The sequence below is a fragment of the Haematobia irritans genome, chromosome 1 (genome assembly GCF_050003625.1).
Source record: "Haematobia irritans isolate KBUSLIRL chromosome 1, ASM5000362v1, whole genome shotgun sequence".
Classification (NCBI taxonomy): Eukaryota; Metazoa; Arthropoda; class Insecta; order Diptera; family Muscidae; genus Haematobia; species Haematobia irritans.
The window spans coordinates 123,245,651-123,271,118 of NC_134397.1; the positions used below are offsets into that span (position 1 = coordinate 123,245,651).

The 25,468-nt window shown below is 34.8% G+C and overlaps 1 protein-coding gene across 1 annotated transcript in view; it reads right to left on the minus strand.

The window, feature by feature from the left end:
* The window catches only part of LOC142221779 (uncharacterized), a 59,929-nt gene that overhangs the window by 24,484 nt on the left and 9,977 nt on the right, over positions 1-25,468 (minus strand). The window contains exons 5-9 of the mRNA XM_075291587.1: positions 9,659-10,192; positions 9,388-9,592; positions 2,858-3,294; positions 1,218-1,768; positions 1,028-1,158 (exon numbers count right to left, since the gene is read on the minus strand). Coding sequence (XP_075147702.1) covers positions 1,028-1,158; positions 1,218-1,768; positions 2,858-3,294; positions 9,388-9,592; positions 9,659-10,192 — 1,858 coding nt within the window. The remainder of the gene's footprint in view (positions 1-1,027; positions 1,159-1,217; positions 1,769-2,857; positions 3,295-9,387; positions 9,593-9,658; positions 10,193-25,468) is intronic.

Sequence of the window (25,468 nt, forward strand, 5' to 3'; positions counted from 1 at the left end):
CTTTTCGTTTTCCTGTTTTAACGAAACTCGACTAAAGGCGGGATTGGACATTAGAGGGCTAAGACCTAGACTACAATGGACGGATAATATGCAGGTATACATAATTTTAGGAAGAGATGATGATGACAGTGGGTATATAGGCGATTCGATTGTCAAAGATACAATTCCTGTACGCTTTCTCCATTAGACATTTTAAGACTCACCTGGATTGAAATGGGTATAGTTAGACATGTATCACGGTTGACAGATTTTTTCGAGAGGGATCCCCAAAATTTCGAATTTATATCCCCAAAAATCCCCAACCGAAATATTTTACCCCATGGAAAAATCCCCAAAGGAAATTTTATATAATTATTGTATGTATGTAAATTTAAAGCTATAAAAAAGGAAAACAATCTCACATTATCGAATTCTTTAATAGGAATTATCGAATTCTTTAATAGGACTTTAGCAAGTCTGTCATGTGGTCAATTGTGTTAATTGATGTGAGTTTTGCAATAAAAATTTTGTTGTTTCTTTTTTTCAGAACGTTATACTATCCCCTATGTTCTGGTTTAGAAATTCGCAAAGCGCAAAATTTTGGATGTCAATAACTTCCGAATCATTCCATCTTTTGCCAAACAATTTCTCCCAATAAATTTCTTTATCCATAAGAACAGTATGTAAAAATTTCGGGTTATATATCTTTGTAGTTCGGATAATAGTGGTTAAGGAAATAAACCCAAATAGAAGTTGGGCCTTCTTCAAATTGAAGCCGCGATAGTAAATAGGAGCGCGGTTTAGCCCATAAACCTTATTGTACTTCGCTTTTATACTTTCTATAATAAATTTAATACTATGTGATTGAAGTGGAAATATCCCCAAATCACGCCGTTATCCCCAGATTCCCAAAGTGAAAAACATGTCCCCAACCACGAGAAGTTGGGGGAAAAATCCCCCAATCTGACATATCTATGCTATAGATTTGTATCTTGCCTTTTCTTTTCAACACACTCAAAAAATTATTAAACTAAAACATCACACTTACAGACCCAGCAATATAACAACTCCAGTCTTCTTGAATTCAATGGAACATGGAACTTTCACAATTGATTCTGGTTCAATAAAATACTTCCAACGGCTATTTAAAAATCGCATGGTACCACAGTTATTATCAGGCTAAAAGGGAGGGAAATTCATACTCTAAAGTTTTAAAGTTTTGCTATTTTGATACTTACAATTGCCTCATAGTAAAAGAATCCACCAATTGTACTACAATTTTGAAAAATCATTTCAAATTCATATAATTCTCCAGCAAACATAGGACGGTCTTGTATATCGATTTCATTATTCCATCGAATTTCAGGAACAGAACATGTGTAGTCAATCTTAAGTTTTGTTAGGAAATTATGTGAATCCACAGTTTGTTTTAAGTTTGGATCTTCATCAACATCATTCAGGTGAGTTAGTATGGGACATAGACGAAGTTCTATGAATTTATGTTGGCGCCCAACGATATTTGGAATTACTACTATGGTAATGACTTTTCCCGTGTTGGGATAAAGGTGGATAATCTCACGATTACAGTAAATCTCTTTGGGATCTGATGCTAAGGCATTCCAATTCATGTTACAATAATTTTTATATTTGTCCATATCGCAAAAATACGGAATCTTTAGCAATGCGGTTAGTGCTTCGTCAAGTACCATTTTTTCCATTTCTGGTTTATCGTATATATGGCTTTTCTTGAGGTAGTTGAGCAAGTGTGATGCCAAGTTGGGAATGTGATCTTTATGGAAATATAAAAAAGATGTATATAAATGACCGATAATGAAACATTCAAAGGCAAATGACTTGCAGGGATCAGATACTCTCTGCTACTTTTCTAACAACTTTAAATCCTAACGCAGTTTTAGACAAGGAAAATTTATTTTTTGTTTAAGTACCCATTGGCACGTTTGTCCCCGACGAACTTTGTTTAGCCTGTAAGAAACAATTTTAACAACCCAGCAAAAAACCGTCTCCCAAAAATTCGTGAAAAATTTCTGTTTGGAACCGGAAGTAGTGTAAAAAGTGGCATATGGGCTTGTCATACACAAAAAAATATTTTTTGTCTTCAATCACAAATGTCTTCAATCACAGAAATGACAGTATCAATCACTAAAGTCAAATAAAAAATTAAATGATACAACAGATTTTTGTGAATCAATTAAATTTTTAATTGAATATTTTTTAAAAATCAATTAAAGTTTTAAATGGAATAATTTTCGTGATATTTTTTTCTGTGTAGGACGGATGTCTACCATTTCAACCGCCTTTGCACTGAATTTGCATCACTTCTTAAGGTGTGATCCGAATTCAATGTTTTGGATGTGAATTAAATAATTTTGTGATATTTTGCCAAATAAATAATATTTATATTTTTTATGATTTCTAATGCATTTCAAAGATTGTGATACATTTGACCTCAAATATTTTAAAAAATTGTGCATTGGATTTAGCATTTTCTGTTTTTAACCTAAACAAAAAAGTAAAAATTAACTTTTGTTAAAAACATGAGTTATCAAATATTGAATTAAAAGAACTTTCTGTGTAGCTAAAATTAAGAACAACTTTGGGAAGACATTTTTGAAAGTTGTGCCTTTAGAACAATTTCCAAATTTTTTGCTGGGAACAAAAGAAAACTTCGTGGTCTTTGGGAAGACATTTTTGAAAGTTGTGCCTTTAGAACAATTTCCAAATTTTTTGCTGGGAACAAAAGAAAACTTCGTGGTTCTAAAATTTCGTTTCGAATTATTTTTGCGTGCAGGTGGTGTTTATAAATTTTGACTGAAACAACTTTTTCTATTTTGTAAAAGACTGAAATCCTTCAACTTACCTAGTGCTTGTTCTTCAAATTCCGTACTATAGGAAGTCATTTGAGAGGAACTGGAAACAGACATTACCGAACGATAGCTTAGTTGCGATACTTTTCCATCGATTTGGAAATTCAATTCTGCTGTTGTAGTTTCTCCACATCCATGGATTTTATTGCCAAAAACAGATGCATCATCATCATCATCCTTTTGACCTTCATATACGTGCATAGAATAAATTGGGTCTTTTACGTGGATTGGTAAATGTTCATCCGTGTCGATAACATTTAAAACTAGAGGTGTTTCAATACCATCTTCGGGTATGAAACATTTCACAGCTATGGGTACAGTGAGCGGATTTATTAAAAGTACCAAATGCTTCTGTGGTACACATATGGGTACTCTACCCAAATCCAATAAATCTGGAAAACATTTTACTTTGACTTGTTGTGAAATTCCCCTAAAAGAAGAGAACAATTATATGTAATGTAGAATGCATTTTTTCGCGCCAAAGAAGCGGAGAATTATCGTAAGGATACGTTTAAGACACAATTCTCTTTGAGTTTTGAGTACTGTACAGTGGAACCTCTCAAACTTGGACACTCTGAAAACCGGACAGCTCCCAAAAGGGGACAGTTGTCTGGGGACGGTTGCTATATTAACATATTAAAATTAACCTCTCATACCTGCACTGTTAGAAAAATATGTTTTTCATATGTTCCGATATAAACAAAATGTGTTTCGGGCACGATTTTAAACCACAATATATTTAAGTGCGAACATGTAATTTTCCTAAACTAACACTAAATGTTTGGGACATCTATGTTAATATGTTAGAATATATTATGTTTGGGGCATGAATGTTTCATAAAAATCATATGTGTGAATACAAACATATATAAATTTACAAATTTCAACTAAACATACATATGTTGTGATATTTTATTCAAAGCGACAGAGAGAGTATAGAGAGAAATAGAGATGGAAACCGGGAGAGTTGACGAAAGATATCAACATAACACAGCAAAAGAGTCAAAAGAGAACAATTTCTGTGAAATCGCTTGTATGTTGTTTCGGAAAACTGTTTTATGATAAGGCCAAAAATTTGATATGTTTAAGTCTAAATATTATTTAATTTGAATAAAGAGAATATACATTCTGAACCAAGAGAATAGACATTTGAAAAACAAACAGCTTATGTTTTCACTTTGAGAGCAGCATTTTATGTATGTGTGGACATGTGTTTTGTTTATCATTTTGGCATTATTTTTTTCTTGGTTCGTTAAAAGAGATCAGGGGTCTTCATAAAAATAACGAAAGGGCACTATACTCTTTTTAGAGTTGGGACGGTAAAATGAAATAAGGAGGAAATAGTGAAAAATTACACAGTAAAATGTAAAAAAAACAAAGTTTAGTTTCTCTTTATTAAAAAGTAGTCCACGAGGAGTTGACGGACACCATCAAATATAAAAGCGGGCATAAAGTTCGACTTTTACAGCTAAAACAATTTAAAAAGTTTATTTTCTTTAAAATGAATTATTAAAGAAAAATAAAAGGAATTTTAGAGCGATGGTGTTAAATGCTAGTAAAAAACTGTTCACTCCTAAATAAATTTATGTTTATATTATAAAATTATGTATGTATGTTTATACTCGACTCCACGTTCTTCTTTTGTTAGTTTTTGAATTCCTTCCAAATTTTAAAGTTTTGTACAAAAACAGTTTTTTATTAAAGATTGTTATTTTTGCAATAAAAAATAATATTTTATCCAAAAATCATTCAATTTCGTTTATATCAAGCACTGTTACTGACTATAAATCTTTAATAACGCACATTTCGATGTTTCATTTAAAAAAATTAATATAGTATAAATATAAATGTGTAAATTAAAAAAAAAAAAAAAATGTTCGGTCGGAGCAGGGATTGAACCCACGACCCTTTGCATGCAAGGCAGACATGCTAACCACTGCTCCACGTGGCAAACAAATGTATGTTTCTGTTAAATAATGTTATGTTTGCATGGGCTTGTGGGCGCTGCAAACTATGCTATATAAATGTAACTTAAAACGATAATTATCTACTGGTGACTATAACAGCTACGTAGCCCAGTGGATAGTGTGTTGGCTTACAAACTGTATGGTCCTCGGTTCGATTCTCCGTGCAGGCGAAAGGTAAAATTTAAAAAAATTATAAAAGTGAATAATTTCTTCAACATTATTTGTATTACAGAGAAAGGTGCCAATAACTAAAAAATTTCGTGGAAGTGAAAATTACGAGTATGTTAGGGAATGAGCACAATCGTGTTTGGGAAAAATTCTTCCAAGCATATAATATTTTTGGCTCAAAATGCTTCCAAACATATAATATGTTCACATAAAACAAACATATTAATGTTTCGGCAGTATGCAATTATATATGTGCTTCCTGCAAAATATGTTTGGAACATATGTTAAAGAAGCGATTTTTTTTGAGGGTGTGGACATCTCTCAAATGTGGACAAAATTTAGGCGAACGTCGGTGTCCACCTTTCAGAGTTTTCACTGTAAATGTTTCCCAATAAAAATAAGTTAATTTTAGCATCAGTTTAACACCTGACTTTTCGGTTTTCAGCTTTTTTTTTTTCATATGCTATCAAAGTTCTTGTTGTTAACGACAACTTAAATTTTCAAATTCAGACTCCGCTTCACGTAGGAATTATGTTTCCATGTTTCCAATAAAAAAGTCTTTAAATTAAAGTGTTGAAAAATATCTCCAATTTTTGAATCCTGTTTTGCTTTAGGGCCAATATACAAAAAGTCGACACTTTTAAAAGCGATTTAATTAATTTTGATGAATTTTTCAGAATTATTAAAGCTAAGTTGACCTTAGGTTAGGTGGCAGCCCGATGTATCAGGCTCACCAAAGATAATTGAGAAGAAGATGCAGTCTTGTCATAGCAAAACTGAAACACCAGAGGACTCTGCCAACAAAATATCATAAAGTTGCGTCGACGTGTCTCTCAAATGTACTGCCGTTTGCGTCGGAAAATATCATAACATTTGTGTTTTTCATAAATTTCTGAATAAAATCCCACAAAAGCAATACCAAAACGATTGTAGAAAATTAAAATAATACGTATGTGTATATTAAAGCGAATATTCATTATGGTTTTATGTGAATATTGCCGTTTAAATTTATTCCTGGGCAGAGCTGCTTTGGAAAAAATTGACAAATAAAAAAATTTTTTTCTCATAGCCCTCTACACATTGACATTTGTTTTCTCTTTATAAGAGCACAATGCTTAATCTTGTTATACTCAATTATCTTTGGGCTCACTTAGACTATTCAGTCCATTGTGATACCACATTGGTGAACTTCTCTCTTATCACTGAGTGCTGCCCGAATCCATGTTAAGCTCAATGACAAGGGACCTCCTTTTTATTGCCGAGTCCGAACGGCGTTCCACATTGCAGTGAAACCACTTAGAGGAGCTGTGCAACCCTCAGAAATGTCACCATCGTTACTGAGGTAGGATAATCCACCGCTGAAAAACTTTTTGGTGTTCGGTCGAAGCAGGAATCGAACCCACGACCTTGTGTATACAAGGCGGGCATGCTAACCATTGCACCACGGTGGCTCCTTAGTCAAACAATATTATCTTTCAAGTAAAGATAACCATTTTTAAATCTAATCACTTAACTATAAGGACTAACAGGTTGACTGATAAGTCCCCGGTCTGACACATAGATGGCGTCGCTAGTATTAAATGCATATTATTTTTATATAGTACCAACCTTCAAATGATTCCTGTTTTGATAAAATACTGTTTTCTGAAGGGAAAAAATACGGTGGAAGCAAAACTTGGCTTAATAATGAGTTTCCGGACTCTGCCCCAGGGAAATAAACAATAATTGATTGGTATGCAAAATTCAAGCGTGGTGAAATGAGCACGGAGGACGGTGAACGCAGTGGACGCCTGAAAGAGGTGGTTACTGACGAAAACATCAAAAAAATCCACAAAATGATTTTGAATGACCGTAAAATGAAGTTGATCGAGATAGCAGAAGCCTTAAAGATATCAAACGAACGTGTTGGTCATATCATTCATCAATATTTTGATATGCGGAAGCTCTGTGCAAAATGGGTGCCGCGCGAGCTCACATTTGACCAAAAACAACAACGTGTTGATGATTCTGAGCGGTGTTTGCGGCTGTTAACTCGTAATACACCCGAGTTTTTCCGTCGATATGTGACAATGAATGAAACATGGCTCCATCACTCCTGAGTCCAATCGACAGTCGGCTGAGTGGACAGCGACCGGTGAACCGTCTCCGATGCATGGAAAGACTCAAAAGTTCGCTGGCAAAGTAATGGCCTCGGTTTTTTAGATGCGCATGGAATAATTTTTATCGATTATCTTGAGAAGGGAAAAACCATCAACAGTGACTATTATATGGCGTTATTGGAGCGTTTGAAGGTCGAAATCGCGGCAAAATGGCGCCATATGAAGAAAAAAAGTGTTGTTCCACCAAGACAACGCACCGTGCCACAAGTCATTGAGAACGATGGTAAAAATTCATGAATTGGGTTTGGAATTGCTTCCCCACCCACCGTATTCTCCAGATCTGGCCCCCAGCGATTTTTCTTGTCCTCAGACCTCAAAAGGATGCTCGCAGGGAAAAAACTTGGCTGCAATGAAGTGGTGATCGCCGAAACTGAGGCCTATTTTGAGGCAAAACCGAAGGAGTACTACCAAAATGGTATCAAAAAACTGGAAGGTCGTTATAATCGTTGTATCGCTCTTCAAGTGAACTATGTTGAATAATAAAAACGAATTTTGACAAAAAAATGTATTTTTATTTGTTAGAACCAACCTGTTAAGCGACTTTATTGAAAAATTTATCGACTTTTGGACAATTTAAAAACTTTAAGTCAGAGAAATGCGTTTTCTATGCTAACAAACTTCGCATTCGTAGTTTACACCACCAAATATAAAAAATATTCGTGCAAGAAGATGATGATTTCTAGAAGCCCTAGAAGTAAAATCGAGTGATCGGTCTATATATGCTAAACATAGACCGGGGGATATGCTAAAACATGGACCGATACACACCAAATTCACAGCACAGCTACTTTTGGATCTAAAATACTTCTACATATCAATTTTCATGAAAATCGGATAAAATTGCGCTTTCTATAGTCCCAAGAAGTCAAATCGGGAGATCGGTCACGCAAATCGTATTCGGAGTTATGCCAAATGATGGACCAATACACACTATATTCGGCACACATATCTTGAGTCTTAAAATATTTCTACATTTCCAATACCACGCAAATCGGATAAGAATTGCTTTACCTACACGGATGAAAAAGGCTGTTTTTCATATGTTTGGCTATAAACATTATATGTTTGGAACACAAATTTTTAAACACAATATTTTTGAGTGCAAGCATATAATGTTCATAAACAAGCATAACATGTTTGGGACATATATGTTAATATGTTAGAACATATTATGTTTGGGACATAAAATGTTTGTAAATATAATATGCTTGGATGCAAACATATATTAATTTAGAAATAGCCTATAAACATATATGTGTTTAGTAGCTTGGAGCGCTATTTAACAGGGAGCGATATTGAATTAAGTTGGTGGTTGTTGCTTGTTATTACAAAATTAACATTTTATTTTTCCTTGGGCAATTGATCAGCTACTTCTTTGATCCTTACAAACTGTGTGGTCCGCTGTTCGAATCCCCGTCCGGCAAAAGGTAAAATTAAAATAAAAAAATCATAAAATTGAATAATTTCTTCTACAATGTTTGTATTACAGAAAAAGGTGCTAAGAACTAAAAAATCTCGTGGAAGTGAGAAAAATGTGGGGGAATATACAATTGGGCAGAAACAAAATTTTGAGCATTCAGGTCGAAAACCTATGTTGTTAGCACCTATATTACCTGTTTATTTTCATAATTCGTTATGATTGTAAATATATAAATAAATAAATAAAATTTTGAGCACAATATTGTTTGGGAGAATTTTTTTTAAGCATATAATATTTTTGGGTGCAAAATGCTTCCAAACATATTATATGTTCACATAATAACATATTGTTTTTTGGAAGACAACATTATTGAATTTGGATGCAAAAATACAAAATGTTTGGAACTTAGACTACCCAAACATATATTGTTTAGACTAATATGCTTTCAAACATATTATATATTGGAAGAGATCAAACATATAAATGTTTGGGCAATACCCAAAAATGTATATGCTTGAAGCAAAATATGTTTGGGAGTATATGTTACAGAAGCGATTTTTTGTGAGCGTGTAGATGCCTAATAACTCAAATCGGTATATCGGTCTATATGGGAGCAATGCCAAAATATGGACCGATATACACAATATTCGGCACACGTATTCGTAAACTGTTTGCCGAATCAGATAAATACTTGTCGAGAAAAAAACTTTGTTTGCGACAAACATATTATATGTTCCCCATCCAAAAAAACATTTTGCTCCTGAAACATGTTTGAGGTGATCATATTCCATATCTGGGTGTACTCTTACCTTATAATTGTCGAAAATATTCCACCGTTGTGAACTTTGAATTTCAATTTAACCACGAATTTACCCACAACTTTGGCAAAGAATTGTAAATGGAATAATCCAATTTGGCAAGGTTTCAAATCAAAGCCTTCTTTGGGTGTAACCACAGCATTGGCATCATCATGACTTACGAAGTCCAGAAAATCGACATGACACTCTGTAATACCTTAAAAAATGGAAACAAAATCTAAATATGATTTTTTAATGAAATCAATTTCGAATTTTCAATTACCATCAACATTTTTAACTTGAATTTTTGCACAATGTTCCTCTCCATAATAAACAATTCCCAGATCAAGAGATTTTGGTATTATAATAACCTCTGGTCCATTTATGTGACCCTTTAAAGCAATCATGTAATGTTCACATTTCAAATGATTTTCTGCCTTTACACATAAATTTGTTGTAATTGGAAATGGCGGAAGATTTGAAGTGTGGAAGTCATCATGCATGATGGGGGCAAAGGTTACGTTAATGCGAGCTGATGAGTTTGCTAAAAGCGTTCCATATTTGGGTTCTATTTGAAAATGTTTCCAGGGAAATTTATCCATTCTATCGTGTTCTTCATCAATTATACCCTGTACATTTTCTTCATCATTCTCGCGAAAATTAATATGAAATTTGATATCATATTTCGACTCATTACAAATACTAAACGTTTTTGTTTCTTTTCTATTAAATGCTATTGGATCGAAATTGATATAGCGTTCATCCAAAACCAGAGCCCATTCAATTGGTCGATGTATAAAAGGAATTTCATATGAGTCTATGGGGAGAGAAATTTAGTAAAATATTAATTTGGAATTTATGTAAAAGATTATGCAACCTAAATTTTAGGACAAAAAATTTACACACTATAAAGGACACGTTTATTTATAATAAGTAAAGTAAAAACAAAAACTATTTGGAAGAAAAACAATTTGGTATAAAATTAATATTAAAATTTTGTATGTTTAGATTAGAGATATAAATACACTGAAAAAATGTTGTAGTGAGGCCAAATATTTTGATCGAAACCCTGTGAACAACAAATACATGGACAGACACCAAGGGCTAGATCGACTCATGAGATGCTGAGTCGGTCGGTATATATTTTATGGGGTCTAAAATCATTAATTCTGGAAGGCACTTTTTTGGTAATCATAGTTATTATACCCTGAGCACTATGTGGTTTAGGATATAAATATTTTGGTAATATTTCTTTGTAAAAATTTTATGAAAATAAAATAGTACCTCCGAATCAATAAAAAGGAAGAGAGAAAACTACTCTAAAAAAGCTTGCCCGATTCCAATGATTTTGTCTTTACTCTAATGATTTTGGTATTGATTCCGTGACAAAGAAGCGGAGAATTGAAGTATGGATTGTGTCTTAACAATTATCTTTTAAATTTGAGTTTTGCGTACTTGATACTTGGAACCATATATGAAATTATTTGTTTTTTCCGCATTATTCTTTATGTGTTATCAAAGTCCTATTAAAATGTGTTAACGACAGCTTAAATGGTCAAATTTAGACTCGACTTCAAGTAGAAAATTTGCTACGTTTCAAATAAAATACATCTATAAAATAAAGAGTGGAAAGACATCTTATGTTTTTGAACACATTATAGCTTTGTAGTCAAGATACAAGAAGGCAACAAATTTAAAGACGATTTCATTAATTTTGAAAAATTTTGAGAATTCTTAAAATCATGTTATCCTTAGTCAAACGCTGAGAAAAAATAGCATTCGTAACATATGGATCGCAGATCTTTGGACTGAGGGCAATATTTTTTCAGTATATGATAAACTTATGTATAATTCATTGTTATTCATTGTGTAATTAAAATTTTTAATATGTTAATATGTTCATATACTGGAATAGTTGCTGTCTTAACTGGCATCCCTACAAAATTTGTACTAGGATATATGTAATGCAACAGACACCGAGTCGTTAGGTATTTACTCTACAGGTGTATTATTTTTGTTTTTTTTAAACATTTTCTTAAATTAAGTCTTTTTAATGAAAATACGAAATATTGAATAAATAAAAATGAAAAATATTGAAAAATGTCAAAAAATGTCCAAATTGTCAAACTTTTATTTTTATAGAAAATTTTGTCAAAATTTTCTTTTTATAGAAGATTTTGTCAAAATTTTATTTTTATAGAAAATTTTGTTAAAATTTTAAATTTATAGAAAATTTTGTCAACATTTTATTTCTATAGAAAATTTTATTTCTATAGAAAATGTTGTCCAAATTTTATTTCTATAGAAAATGTTGTCCAAATTTTATTTCTATAGAAAATTGTGTCCAAAATTTTATTTCTGATTGATTATCGTTGACTTTTTTATTTTATTGTTAAGCAATACTTATCATAGTTTCGGCTATAGGTCGATTAAAAAACATAAGATTGATGTTTTTATTTAAATGTTATTTCCAATATTTCGGTTGACTTCGACAAAACCGTTTTCAAGGCTGAAGTGAAACAAAAAACAGAAATTTTCAAATTTAATTACAAAAATCACGAACAAACAAAACCAAACAATAAATTATTTAACTACTATTACTATTTACATTTATTCTGGTGTGCACAGCTTCACACTGAATTTAAATTTCTCTTATGTTTTTGTATCGTATGTCTATATATTCGAGCACAGTTCTCAATGTCTTTCTTGTAATTCATTCTTTCGTCAGGTGGAGTGTTGATAATGTGCAGCATTGCAAGAGGAAATCTGCGTCTGTAGTTGTTTTCGTGGTCTAGAATTTTTACGTCTTCTAAGTTTAGCTTGTGACCTGTCAGCACACAGTGGGCCGCAAGCGCTGTTTTTTCCTTACTTGAATAATATTTTGCTAACTTTAATGACGTAAACTAAACATAAGAAAAAAGTTGTATACAAATATAGTGCACAATTTTACTAAAAAATTAAATAGTTCATATTTTCCTAAAATGGCAGAAGTTTGCTAAAATTGAGTTCATAAGTCTCTCAAATGAATAAATTTTACTAAAATTGTAACTGTCTTGAACTTCGTACAGCGCTAAAGACATTTTAACAATTTTTAAATCCAAATTTTTCTTTCAACACATTAAATTTTCTTAAATTACAGAAAAAAATTAATTGTTTATAATAATTTTTCTTCAATTTGACAAAAAGTATTAACTTATTTGTAACATGTTGCAATTAGAAAACTATTTTAGTTAAAATTTTCTAAAATAAACCTACATTTTCTTCCACGGTGGGTTCACTTTCTTTTGGGTGTACAAACACGAAAATATTTAAAGGACAATGACGACATTCTGATTCCAAGTGCTGACAAAGGGGAAAACAGTGGCAATAAACAAAATAGACTACGATTTAAAGATGAAGGAGATTGTACACGATATGTATACACGCAAAGAAAAAAAACGTTTGGAAAACGTGTACCGAAAACGTTTTTCTTTTGTTAGAGTTTTTTGAATTGCTTCGAAAATTTTAAACTTTTATCACCAAAAAAATTCGTTTGTTACAAAATTTTATTTTTTCAATAAAAAAAGTTATTTTTGAAACAACAACACAGTCCATTTCGTTTATATCAAACACTGTTCTTTTCTGAATTTAGGTCTTTAATAAGACACATTTTACAGTTCAAAATTTAATATACTACAATGTAATGTTGAACATTTTTTCGGAATCTTCCGAACATATCTGGAATATATGTAAAAAAAAAACTTTGGTCGAAGCAGGGATCGAACCCACGACCCTTGGCATGCAAGTCGGACATAGCAACCACTGCTCCACAGTGCCAAACTAAATGTTTGTTTCTGTTAAATAAACTTTGTTTATTCGGTTCGTGGGCGCCGCAAGCTATGCTATATAAATATAACTTATATGGATATTTATCTATTGATGACCATAACAGGTACATAGTTCAGTGGTTAGTGTGTTGGCTTACAAAGTGCATGGTCCGCGGTTCGATTCTCCGTCCAGGCGAAAGGTAAAAAAATTTTAAAAATTTATAAAATCGTATAATTTCTTCTACATTGTTGGTATTACAGGAAAAGGTGTTAAGAACTAAAAACCTCGTGGATGTGAGAAAGATGTAAATGCAATTAACAAGAAAACAATGTTTTTTTTGAGTTTGTCTTTATGAAATTGTTTTTACATCCTGGAAACGTTTATCACAAAAAGTATATACTTTTCTTCCAAATACACTTCCTTACAGCGAAAAGCAAATGAGAAACGAACTTTGTCTAAAATTTCGTTTGGGAGGAAAGAATTATTTTTTTGCGTGTACGTATAAGCGATTAAAAGTGGATCCAACCTCGAGACTTCAGACAAAGAATAATAAATTAGTGGATAAACTATTTAACCTTAAAGTTATTAGTACACAGGAGAAAAACAAATTGACCAGTAACACCGCAATAGCGCCAAGGATTATGGACTACCAAAAATACACAAGGGCGGCACACCATTACGACCATTACGATCACAATGGACTGAATAGTCTAAGTGAGCCTGAATCTTAATCGGGCTGCCACTTTAACCTAACCTTTAACCATTACGACCTATTTGCTCGTCAAATCACATAATCTATGTAAATACATAGTAAACATATTAAAAAATATTACGGAAGATTCGAAATACAATGTGAAAGACTCGATAGCCTTTAAGACCAAAGTGAACAATGTGTTGATACAAGATGACGAAGTTTTAATCTCCTTTGACGTTGTATCCCTGTTTCCAAGTATTCCCATAAACTTGGCGATTCAGACGATTGAAAGAAAATGGACGAAGATTGACCACTACACAAAAATACCTAAGGACGTATTCATAGATTTAGTAACATTTTGCATTAAGGATACAAGATATTTCTAATTTGAGGACAAGGTTTATGGACAACTAAAAGGCATGCCCATTTTATCCTCCGCTTCACCAATTATAGCGGACATAATTATGGAGGAACTTTTGGACGACGTATTTGAGAAGATAACTAAGCATATAATAACTAAGTATGTAGATGACATATTCGCGATAATAAAAAGATCAGACGTCGAAGAAACACTAAAAGATCTAAACTCTTACAACCGACAAATTTAATTCACGATGGAAGAGGAACAGGATCAAAAATTGCCATATCTTGACGCAATAATACACAGACAAGGCAATCAACTTAAATTAAATTGGTACCAAAAACCAACAGCTTCGGGACGTCTACTTAACTTTTATACAAATCATAGCAAACGTATCATAATCAATACTGCGACGAACTTCATCAGGAGAGTATTCAACATTAGTGATCCTAGTTTTCATTTCGAAAATGAAGAGAAAATCAAAAGAATACTTACCAATAATGATTTCCCAATAAGGACAATTCAAAATCTAATATATAAGGTAAAATCTAAGCAGATTAACAACAAAGATGGAAATACCGAAAAAGAACTTAAAATTTACAAGCCAGTGACATATATATCTGGCTTTTCGGAAAGACTGTGCAAGTCTAATTTGTACGACAAAAAAAAATATCAGCTCGCGTTAAAAACTACGAAAACAGTAAATGGATTATTTAGTAAAACTAAAACTAAAATCAAAAATGACGATAAAAGCAATGTAATTTATAAAATTAAATGTAAATTTATGTAAAATGGTACTACAATGACAAAACAGAAAACTAGATTATCTTCTCACAAATCGGATATTGAAGCCACTGACAAACTCATGGAGAAAAAACAGCGCTTGCGGCCCACTGTGCACTGTGACAGGTCACAAGCCAAACTTAGAAGACGTAAAAATTCGAGACCACGAAAACAACTACAGACGCAGATTTACTCTTGCACATTATCAACACTCCACCTGACGAGAAAATGAATTACAAGAAAGACATTGAGAACTGTGCTCGAATATATAGACATACGATACAAAAACATAAGAGAAATTTAAATTCAGTGTAAAACAGAGTGTGAAGCTGTGCGCACACCAGAATAAATGTTAATAGTAATAGTAGTTAAATCATTTATTGTTTGGTTTTGTTTGTTCGTGATTTTTGTAATTAAATTTGAAAACATATTTTTTTCTTTCGAAATGTTTGTCAATTTTTTCCGACAATGTTTGTCAATTTTATTTCCTCTTAGTTGTACCTCTTAGTTAGAGAGAAATATTTTCCAAAATCTACCAAGACAACAGTAAAAAATCTATAATTTTTGGTAGAATTCTACCAACTGTGGCAACCGTGCTCCTTATACAACATTTGTTGGATCATCTCTGTTTCCATATGAACTCGGTGAAATATTCATCGGAGAGCTAATTTCTATTGCGATTGAAAACATTCAAAGTACAATTGCCACCGAACCTCATTAATGCATAATGTAAAAGTTTGCAAATTTCTTGTTTAAAAAAATAATAATAACCATATATTCTAATTTCTAACGACATTTCTAAAAAAAATCAACTTTAGGTATAAAACAAATATTTCCCTAAAAATTCGGTACATATCCTAACTTCTAACCCCGGAACCATAACTACAGTCCATCTGTCTCGCACACATCTCTGGATCATTTACAGCGCCCACATCATTACCAGGCGTCCGTCTCCACGTCAGATCTCAAATATACCTGCACGATATCAAGTTATAAGTACTCAAGACATTACCACCTATCATATCAGGACCAGGTTCTGGCCGCTCATATCACATCGCTTATCTTTACACAGATAATGAGGTGACTGAAGTACAAGTTACCTTTGACCCAAATGTCTCATCCTATAATCCACTAAGTAGTATATCTATTACAATATGACCGTTATGGTCTAGTCATATACCCATTTCGTGATGAATCTTATTATTTCTGTGTCATTAATCAGCGCAACATAGTCATGCATGTAACACTACATGATACCCTCCATGAATTAACTATACATTACGATCAGTCATGTCTACACATAACAAGTCTCATCTTAAAATCTCCAGGAAAAGAAGCATTCACATGGTAAGATCTGTCTCTCGTGCAAAATATCCCATCTATCAAAGACCTTTAATGAGCGCCTCTATCTCAGTGTCGAAACCTAATGATCAACTGCGTGGAACTCAGGGATCTACAAACAACCATTCCACCTCACAATCAGTAATATCATCTCTATCAAGTGTCATCTCAGCCAAGTTCACCTCCATCATCCTTATATATCACCTATGAGTCATCCATCATCAGCAATATCCCGTCTTACAACATCAAGTCATCGATCTTCTCCAGCATCCATCAATACACTAGTATCAAAGCAACAATGGTTCTCTCCAGGAAATAACGGTCACCTAAGTCTGGAGCATCGTTTATATGGTCCGCCGCCAGATTGTCTAGCATTTCTAACAGGGAGTTTTGAAAATTTAACGACGTATATTAGGGAGATTACGTGGATCATATATTAGCTCTTAATCAATATTCAAATGATAGCTATCCCACCATTGACTCTAGCCAGATATTAGGTTAATAATCAATCTTAATCAATATTCAAATGATAGCTATCCCACCATTGACTCTAGTCAGATATTAGGGTAATATCTACATACTATTTACAAATTCATGTCTGAGACCTCAGTCACACCATACAATACTCTAGAGAAGAAATTACAGCTCACGGCTCTGAAAACAACCAAGTCCATACGTTCAAATAAAGATGTCATATTGATACAAAGCGTCAAGGAAAATCTTGGCGCTAATTACGAAGCATGTTTATAAGTAGTCCGGCCCACCCAGTTGAGAAAAAAACTATGGTATAAGCGTTATAGAACACTGCTTACCCTCCTGAGTGATAATTGGCGACGGTCTGTATGTATATCAAATCAAAATTGGAAACCGGTAAAGCCTCCTTACCTTTACAAATATCAGCAATCACTACATCTATTAGATACACAGCTTCTGCATTTACCCTATATGTATGTTACAATCAAAACACATAAGCCCGAATAGCCCTGTAGACCTATAGTAAGCACCCGTGGTTGGTACACATATCCCATGGCGAAGATCATTACTCACATTCTCGGTCAGATTATGAAGTCTTTCTTGTGTCTCCAAAATGTATTGAACATTGATAACGTGGCACATACCCAGCTTGAGGTACTAGTGTGCCCTAATTATAAGTTTGTGAAAACATGTATCCCAGTATGAATCGTACAGATATTCTATCCTCGTTGGAACACTTTCTTAGTTTACCCTGCGCAAACATCTATATCCAATGGATCCTAATCAATTATTGTCTTGTGCTAAATACTGTTTGAGTGAGTACATATTGTTCACGTATAATAGCTGCATATATCATGAGGTCCAAGTTTTACCCCAAGAAGCCTGCGACTCTGATCTACTGGCAAATATATATCTGGACTATCGCTTTCAAATACATTATGACAACGGGATAGTCCATTGGTATAAATACATAGATGATATCTTACTATATACCCTTCAAGCATCTTCCCAATCTACTAACAGCAGTAGAAGAGGCCACATCTCTATCTTTTACAGTGGACCATATACGAGTACGTGACGTCCCAAGTATCCATATGTCGTTCCTTGAATCTCTTTCTTGAGGGTTTACCCCTTTTGATGCCGTTACCTTAGGAAAGGTGACTTACCAAAGTATCGCCCAAATTTATAACTTCAGTCGAAATCCATCCACTGGACCTTGAAGTTAGCAGCCCAGTGGATCACGTTGGATTTCGCATGGTGGCTTACTGGACCACCAGACTTGAAATTCGTAATAAGTACTTACTACGACAAAATTCAATTACTCCAATATTAAACAAACATGCCCGTTCTGTTCTGTCGACGGTTGAACAACCCTAAGCAGGTGCTTAGAGAATCCACCTTGACACTTATTACGCACAACCAACAAACTTCTATTAACGGATCTACGAACCATTGTATCAATATTCATTAACAACATGTACCCTTCATCTTCATCTAACCTAATCAGGACTGAGTTGGACGCCCAAGGCCCGGAGTAACGGTATATATATCAGTGGACATGATGGTATCATGTTGATGGTTGGTATAGTAGACGAGCATGGTGATTGAGTAGGAGTTGGCTGCAGATGTCAGGGATCTTCCACTTGCTAGTATGAACAACCCCTTCTTTATTGATCTGGGGATTATGATCAGTGACGGTAGGATCAGCTTGAGACTTGCCCATTTTAAAGTCTATGGAACAGTGAGTCGCTATTGTGGAATGTTGGATTTCCAAGTTGAAATTTCCTACACAATAGAGTTATTAGTTTTCATAATCCTCACAAATGTAGGAAAGAGACTGGTGATGTTGATGACGAAATAATGATGTGGAACCCAGGACACGTAGTACCTTGTATTTGGTTCATTAGTGCCAGTGACGGGTCATTAGAGGGTACATCTGGTAGATCCGTAATAGAAACTTCTTGGTTGTGCGTAGGGATGCCAGATTTTGAAGAGGCAAAAAGAGCACATACCGAAGAAGAGCACAGTTTTTCAAATAAAATAAAAACATTTAATTCCATAATAATTCATTTAAACATAAAAAAGGTTCATAACATTTACATAAAATAAACCACTTTCAACACAAGCTAATTTTCTTACAATACTTTGTCATTTGTTTGGTGTTTTAGAGAAAAATGTTATTGAAAGAAGTTTATTTACATTTAGAACAGAGTACAAAGTGAAGAAGCAACATCGGCGAGCTCTTCTTCCACTCTGATATATAAAGTAAAACACTATTTAATTAGAAAATGACGGCGTAGGAAAATCTCGTAGTGTGGCATTTACGTATGTTCAGTTTACTTTTACCATTTATTGAACCGCGTTGGAGTAATATTTGTTGTGATGCATACAAAGAGCACAAAAGGACTACTTAACTAAAAATATAGCACTTTTGCGTGCTCTTTTGGCCTATCTTGTTTTAAGAGCACATTTTGTAAAAAAAGAGCACATGTGCTCTTTAAAAGAGCACGTCTGGCATCCCTAGTTGTGCGTAATAAGACTTTCGGTATATAATGTGTCAAGGTGGATTCTTTATGCACCTGCTTAGTGTTGTTAAACCTTCGACAGAACAGAACGGACGTGTTTTTTTAAATATCGGAATAATTTAATTTTCTCGTAATAAGTACTTATTACGAATTTCAAGTGTGGTGGTACGTTAGGCCACCATGCAGCGAAATTCAACGTGATCCACTGGGCTGCTAACTTCAGGGTCCAGTGGACGGGTTTCGACTGAAGTTATAAATTTGGGCAATAACCAAGAGTTAGACCCAATTAGTTCATTAGTGTCAATGATGGGTCATTTGAGGACACATCTGGTAGATCTGGCAAAGCATGTAGAGGAGTCAGGCAGGAAGTTAGGATCTTCATACGAGGAGTTATCCCCTCAGAAGGTGCGTCGATGGTCCGTATTTTTAATATCGGATTATTGAATTTTCTCGTAATACGTACTAGAGGTCTGCATCGAATAACTTTTCACTACATGCATGCAATTCGCTGTCGAATATAGTACATACACTGTCTTTCTCTCAGAGCGCAAGTAGTGAAGTGAAGAGAACACTTGCTAGTCAAATACCACCAAGTACTTATCCGAAACAATATGTGTTCCGAAAAAAAGGAACAATAAAAATGTAAGTACTTGAGAAAAAGTACAACATGGATTCTCTTCACTTCACGTGGTACCACAAGTATTTCTCAGTTATGTGTGAAGCAAAACTTTCCATTATTATTAATCATAGATATGTATGTATGTCACATATTTCATATATTTATGTATGTCACACGTTTACCTTAACGTTTGCCGTTCTTTATATCAATCCGAAAACATATATTATGGAGAGTAACTGTTTTCTTGTATTTGTGAAACTGCACGTGGTACTTGGAGTACTCTATGAAGTTTTGTTCTCGCAACATACTCGACGTGATCACTCTGAGTACACTTCAATAAGAGAGAAAGAGGAATATGTGTTTGTTGGTAGTGAAGACATCAGAGTAGCGACAAGAAGTTACTCGTGGCTTTTGGTGTTCATTAAAATGTGTACCAATTGTTTTGCAACTCTCTCAAATAGATGTACTCATTTAGCAAGTACACGTGTACTCTGCATTTACAAATGGAATTGTGCAGACCTCTAATACGTACTTATTACGAATTGCACGTGCGGTGGTACATTAAGCCACCATGCAGCGAACGTCATCCACTGGGCGGATAACTTCAGGGTCCAGTGGACGCGTTTCGACTGAAGTTATAAATTTGGGCAATGACCAAGAGTTAGGCCCAATTAGTCGACCTGTTGACAGGTTACGATACTAATGTAAGTCGAACCTTTCCTAAGGGAAGGACATAAAAAGGGGGTAATCACTCAAGAATGAGATTCGAGGTACGCCATATGGATATTTGAGGATGTCAGGTATATACTCATGGGGTAAACCTTGGACCTCATGATATATGCAGCTATTATACGTGAACAATATGTACTCACTCAAACAGTATCAACTTTAGGTATAAAACAAATATTTCCCTAAAAATTCGGTACATATCCTAACTTCTAACCCCGGAACCATAACTACAGTCCATCTGTCTCGCACACATCTCTGGATCATTTACAGCGCCCACATCATTACCAGGCGTCCGTCTCCACGTCAGATCTCAAATATACCTGCACGATATCAAGTTATAAGTACTCAAGACATTACCACCTATCATATCAGGACCAGGTTCTGGCCGCTCATATCACATCGCTTATCTTTACACAGATAATGAGGTGACTGAAGTACAAGTTACCTTTGACCCAAATGTCTCATCCTATAATCCACTAAGTAGTATATCTATTACAATATGACCGTTATGGTCTAGTCATATACCCATTTCGTGATGAATCTTATTATTTCTGTGTCATTAATCAGCGCAACATAGTCATGCATGTCACACTACATGATACCCTCCATGAATTAACTATACATTACGATCAGTCATGTCTACACATAACAAGTCTCATCTTAAAATCTCCAGGAAAAGAAGCATTCACATGGGAAGATCTGTCTCTCGTGCAAAATATCCCATCTATCAAAGACCTTTAATGAGCGCCTCTATCTCAGTGTCGAAACCTAATGATCAACTGCGTGGAACTCAGGGATCTACAAACAACCATTCCACCTCACAATCAGTAATATCATCTCTATCAAGTGTCATCTCAGCCAAGTTCACCTCCATCATCCTTATATATCACCTATGAGTCATCCATCATCAGCAATATCCCGTCTTACAACATCAAGTCATCGATCTTCTCCAGCATCCATCAATACACTAGTATCAAAGCAACAATGGTTCTCTCCAGGAAATAACGGTCACCTAAGTCTGGAGCATCGTTTATATGGTCCGCCGCCAGATTGTCTAGCATTTCTAACAGGGAGTTTTGAAAATTTAACGACGTATATTAGGGAGATTACGTGGATCATATATTAGCTCTTAATCAATATTCAAATGATAGCTATCCCACCATTGACTCTAGCCAGATATTAGGTTAATAATCAATCTTAATCAATATTCAAATGATAGCTATCCCACCATTGACTCTAGTCAGATATTAGGGTAATATCTACATACTATTTACAAATTCATGTCTGAGACCTCAGTCACACCATACAATACTCTAGAGAAGAAATTACAGCTCACGGCTCTGAAAACAACCAAGTCCATACGTTCAAATAAAGATGTCATATTGATACAAAGCGTCAAGGAAAATCTTGGCGCTAATTACGAAGCATGTTTATAAGTAGTCCGGCCCACTCAGTAGAGAAAAAAACTATGGTATAAGCGTTATAGAACACTGCTTACCCTCCTGAGTGATAATTGGCGACGGTCTGCATGTATATCAAATCAAAATTGGAAACCGGTAAAGCCTCCTTACCTTTACAAATATCAGCAATCACTACATCTATTAGATACACAGCTTCTGCATTTACCCTATATGTATGTTACAATCAAAACACATAAGCCCGAATAGCCCTGTAGACCTATAGTAAGCACCCGTGGTTGGTACACATATCCCATGGCGAAGATCATTACTCACATTCTCGGTCAGATTATGAAGTCTTTCTTGTGTCTCCAAAATGTATTGAACATTGATAACGTGGCACATACCCAGCTTGAGGTACTAGTGTGCCCTAATTATAAGTTTGTGAAAACATGTATCCCAGTATGAATCGTACAGATATTCTATCCTCGTTGGAACACTTTCTTAGTTTACCCTGCGCAAACATCTATATCCAATGGATCCTAATCAATTATTGTCTTGTGCTAAATACTGTTTGAGTGAGTACATATTGTTCACGTATAATAGCTGCATATATCATGAGGTCCAAGTTTTACCCCAAGAAGCCTGCGACTCTGATCTACTGGCAAATATATATCTGGACTATCGCTTTCAAATACATTATGACAACGGGATAGTCCATTGGTATAAATACATAGATGATATCTTACTATATACCCTTCAAGCATCTTCCCAATCTACTAACAGCAGTAGAAGAGGCCACATCTCTATCTTTTACAGTGGACCATATACGAGTACGAGACGTCCCAAGTATCCATATGTCGTTCCTTGAATCTCTTTCTTGAGGGTTTACCCCTTTTGATGCCGTTACCTTAGGAAAGGTGACTTACCAAAGTATCGCCCAAATTTATAACTTCAGTCGAAATCCATCCACTGGACCTTGAAGTTAGCAGCCCAGTGGATCACGTTGGATTTCGCATGGTGGCTTACTGGACCACCACACTTGAAATTCGTAATAAGTACTTACTACGACAAAATTCAATTACTCCAATATTAAACAAACATGCCCGTTCTGTTCTGTCGACGGTTGAACAACCCTAAGCAGGTGCTTAGAGAATCCACCTTGACACTTATTACGCACAACCAACAAACTTCTATTAACGGATCTACGAACCATTGTATCAATATTCATTAACAACATGTACCCTTCATCTTCATCTAACCTAATCAGGACTGAGTTGGACGCCCAAGGCCCGGAGTAACGGTATATATATCAGTGGACATGATGGTATCATGTTGATGGTTGGTATAGTAGACGAGCATGGTGATTGAGTAGGAGTTGGCTGCAGATGTCAGGGATCTTCCACTTGCTAGTATGAACAACCCCTTCTTTATTGATCTGGGGATTATGATCAGTGACGGTAGGATCAGCTTGAGACTTGCCCATTTTAAAGTCTATGGAACAGTGAGTCGCTATTGTGGAATGTTGGATTTCCAAGTTGAAATTTCCTACACAATAGAGTTATTAGTTTTCATAATCCTCACAAATGTAGGAAAGAGACTGGTGATGTTGATGACGAAATAATGATGTGGAACCCAGGACACGTAGTACCTTGTATTTGGTTCATTAGTGCCATTGACGGGTCATTAGAGGGTACATCTGGTAGATCCGTAATAGAAACTTCTTGGTTGTGCGTAGGGATGCCAGATTTTGAAGAGGCAAAAAGAGCACATACCGAAGAAGAGCACAGTTTTTCAAATAAAATAAAAACATTTAATTCCATAATAATTCATTTAAACATAAAAAAGGTTCATAACATTTACATAAAATAAACCACTTTCAACATTACATCTACATCTATTAGATACACAGCTTCTGCATTTACCCTATATGTATGTTACAATCAAAACACATAAGCCCGAATAGCCCTGTAGACCTATAGTAAGCACCCGTGGTTGGTACACATATCCCATGGCGAAGATCATTACTCACATTCTCGGTCAGATTATGAAGTCTTTCTTGTGTCTCCAAAATGTATTGAACATTGATAACGTGGCACATACCCAGCTTGAGGTACTAGTGTGCCCTAATTATAAGTTTGTGAAAACATGTATCCCAGTATGAATCGTACAGATATTCTATCCTCGTTGGAACACTTTCTTAGTTTACCCTGCGCAAACATCTATATCCAATGGATCCTAATCAATTATTGTCTTGTGCTAAATACTGTTTGAGTGAGTACATATTGTTCACGTATAATAGCTGCATATATCATGAGGTCCAAGTTTTACCCCAAGAAGCCTGCGACTCTGATCTACTGGCAAATATATATCTGGACTATCGCTTTCAAATACATTATGACAACGGGATAGTCCATTGGTATAAATACATAGATGATATCTTACTATATACCCTTCAAGCATCTTCCCAATCTACTAACAGCAGTAGAAGAGGCCACATCTCTATCTTTTACAGTGGACCATATACGAGTACGAGACGTCCCAAGTATCCATATGTCGTTCCTTGAATCTCTTTCTTGAGGGTTTACCCCTTTTGATGCCGTTACCTTAGGAAAGGTGACTTACCAAAGTATCGCCCAAATTTATAACTTCAGTCGAAATCCATCCACTGGACCTTGAAGTTAGCAGCCCAGTGGATCACGTTGGATTTCGCATGGTGGCTTACTGGACCACCACACTTGAAATTCGTAATAAGTACTTACTACGACAAAATTCAATTACTCCAATATTAAACAAACATGCCCGTTCTGTTCTGTCGACGGTTGAACAACCCTAAGCAGGTGCTTAGAGAATCCACCTTGACACTTATTACGCACAACCAACAAACTTCTATTAACGGATCTACGAACCATTGTATCAATATTCATTAACAACATGTACCCTTCATCTTCATCTAACCTAATCAGGACTGAGTTGGACGCCCAAGGCCCGGAGTAACGGTATATATATCAGTGGACATGATGGTATCATGTTGATGGTTGGTATAGTAGACGAGCATGGTGATTGAGTAGGAGTTGGCTGCAGATGTCAGGGATCTTCCACTTGCTAGTATGAACAACCCCTTCTTTATTGATCTGGGGATTATGATCAGTGACGGTAGGATCAGCTTGAGACTTGCCCATTTTAAAGTCTATGGAACAGTGAGTCGCTATTGTGGAATGTTGGATTTCCAAGTTGAAATTTCCTACACAATAGAGTTATTAGTTTTCATAATCCTCACAAATGTAGGAAAGAGACTGGTGATGTTGATGACGAAATAATGATGTGGAACCCAGGACACGTAGTACCTTGTATTTGGTTCAT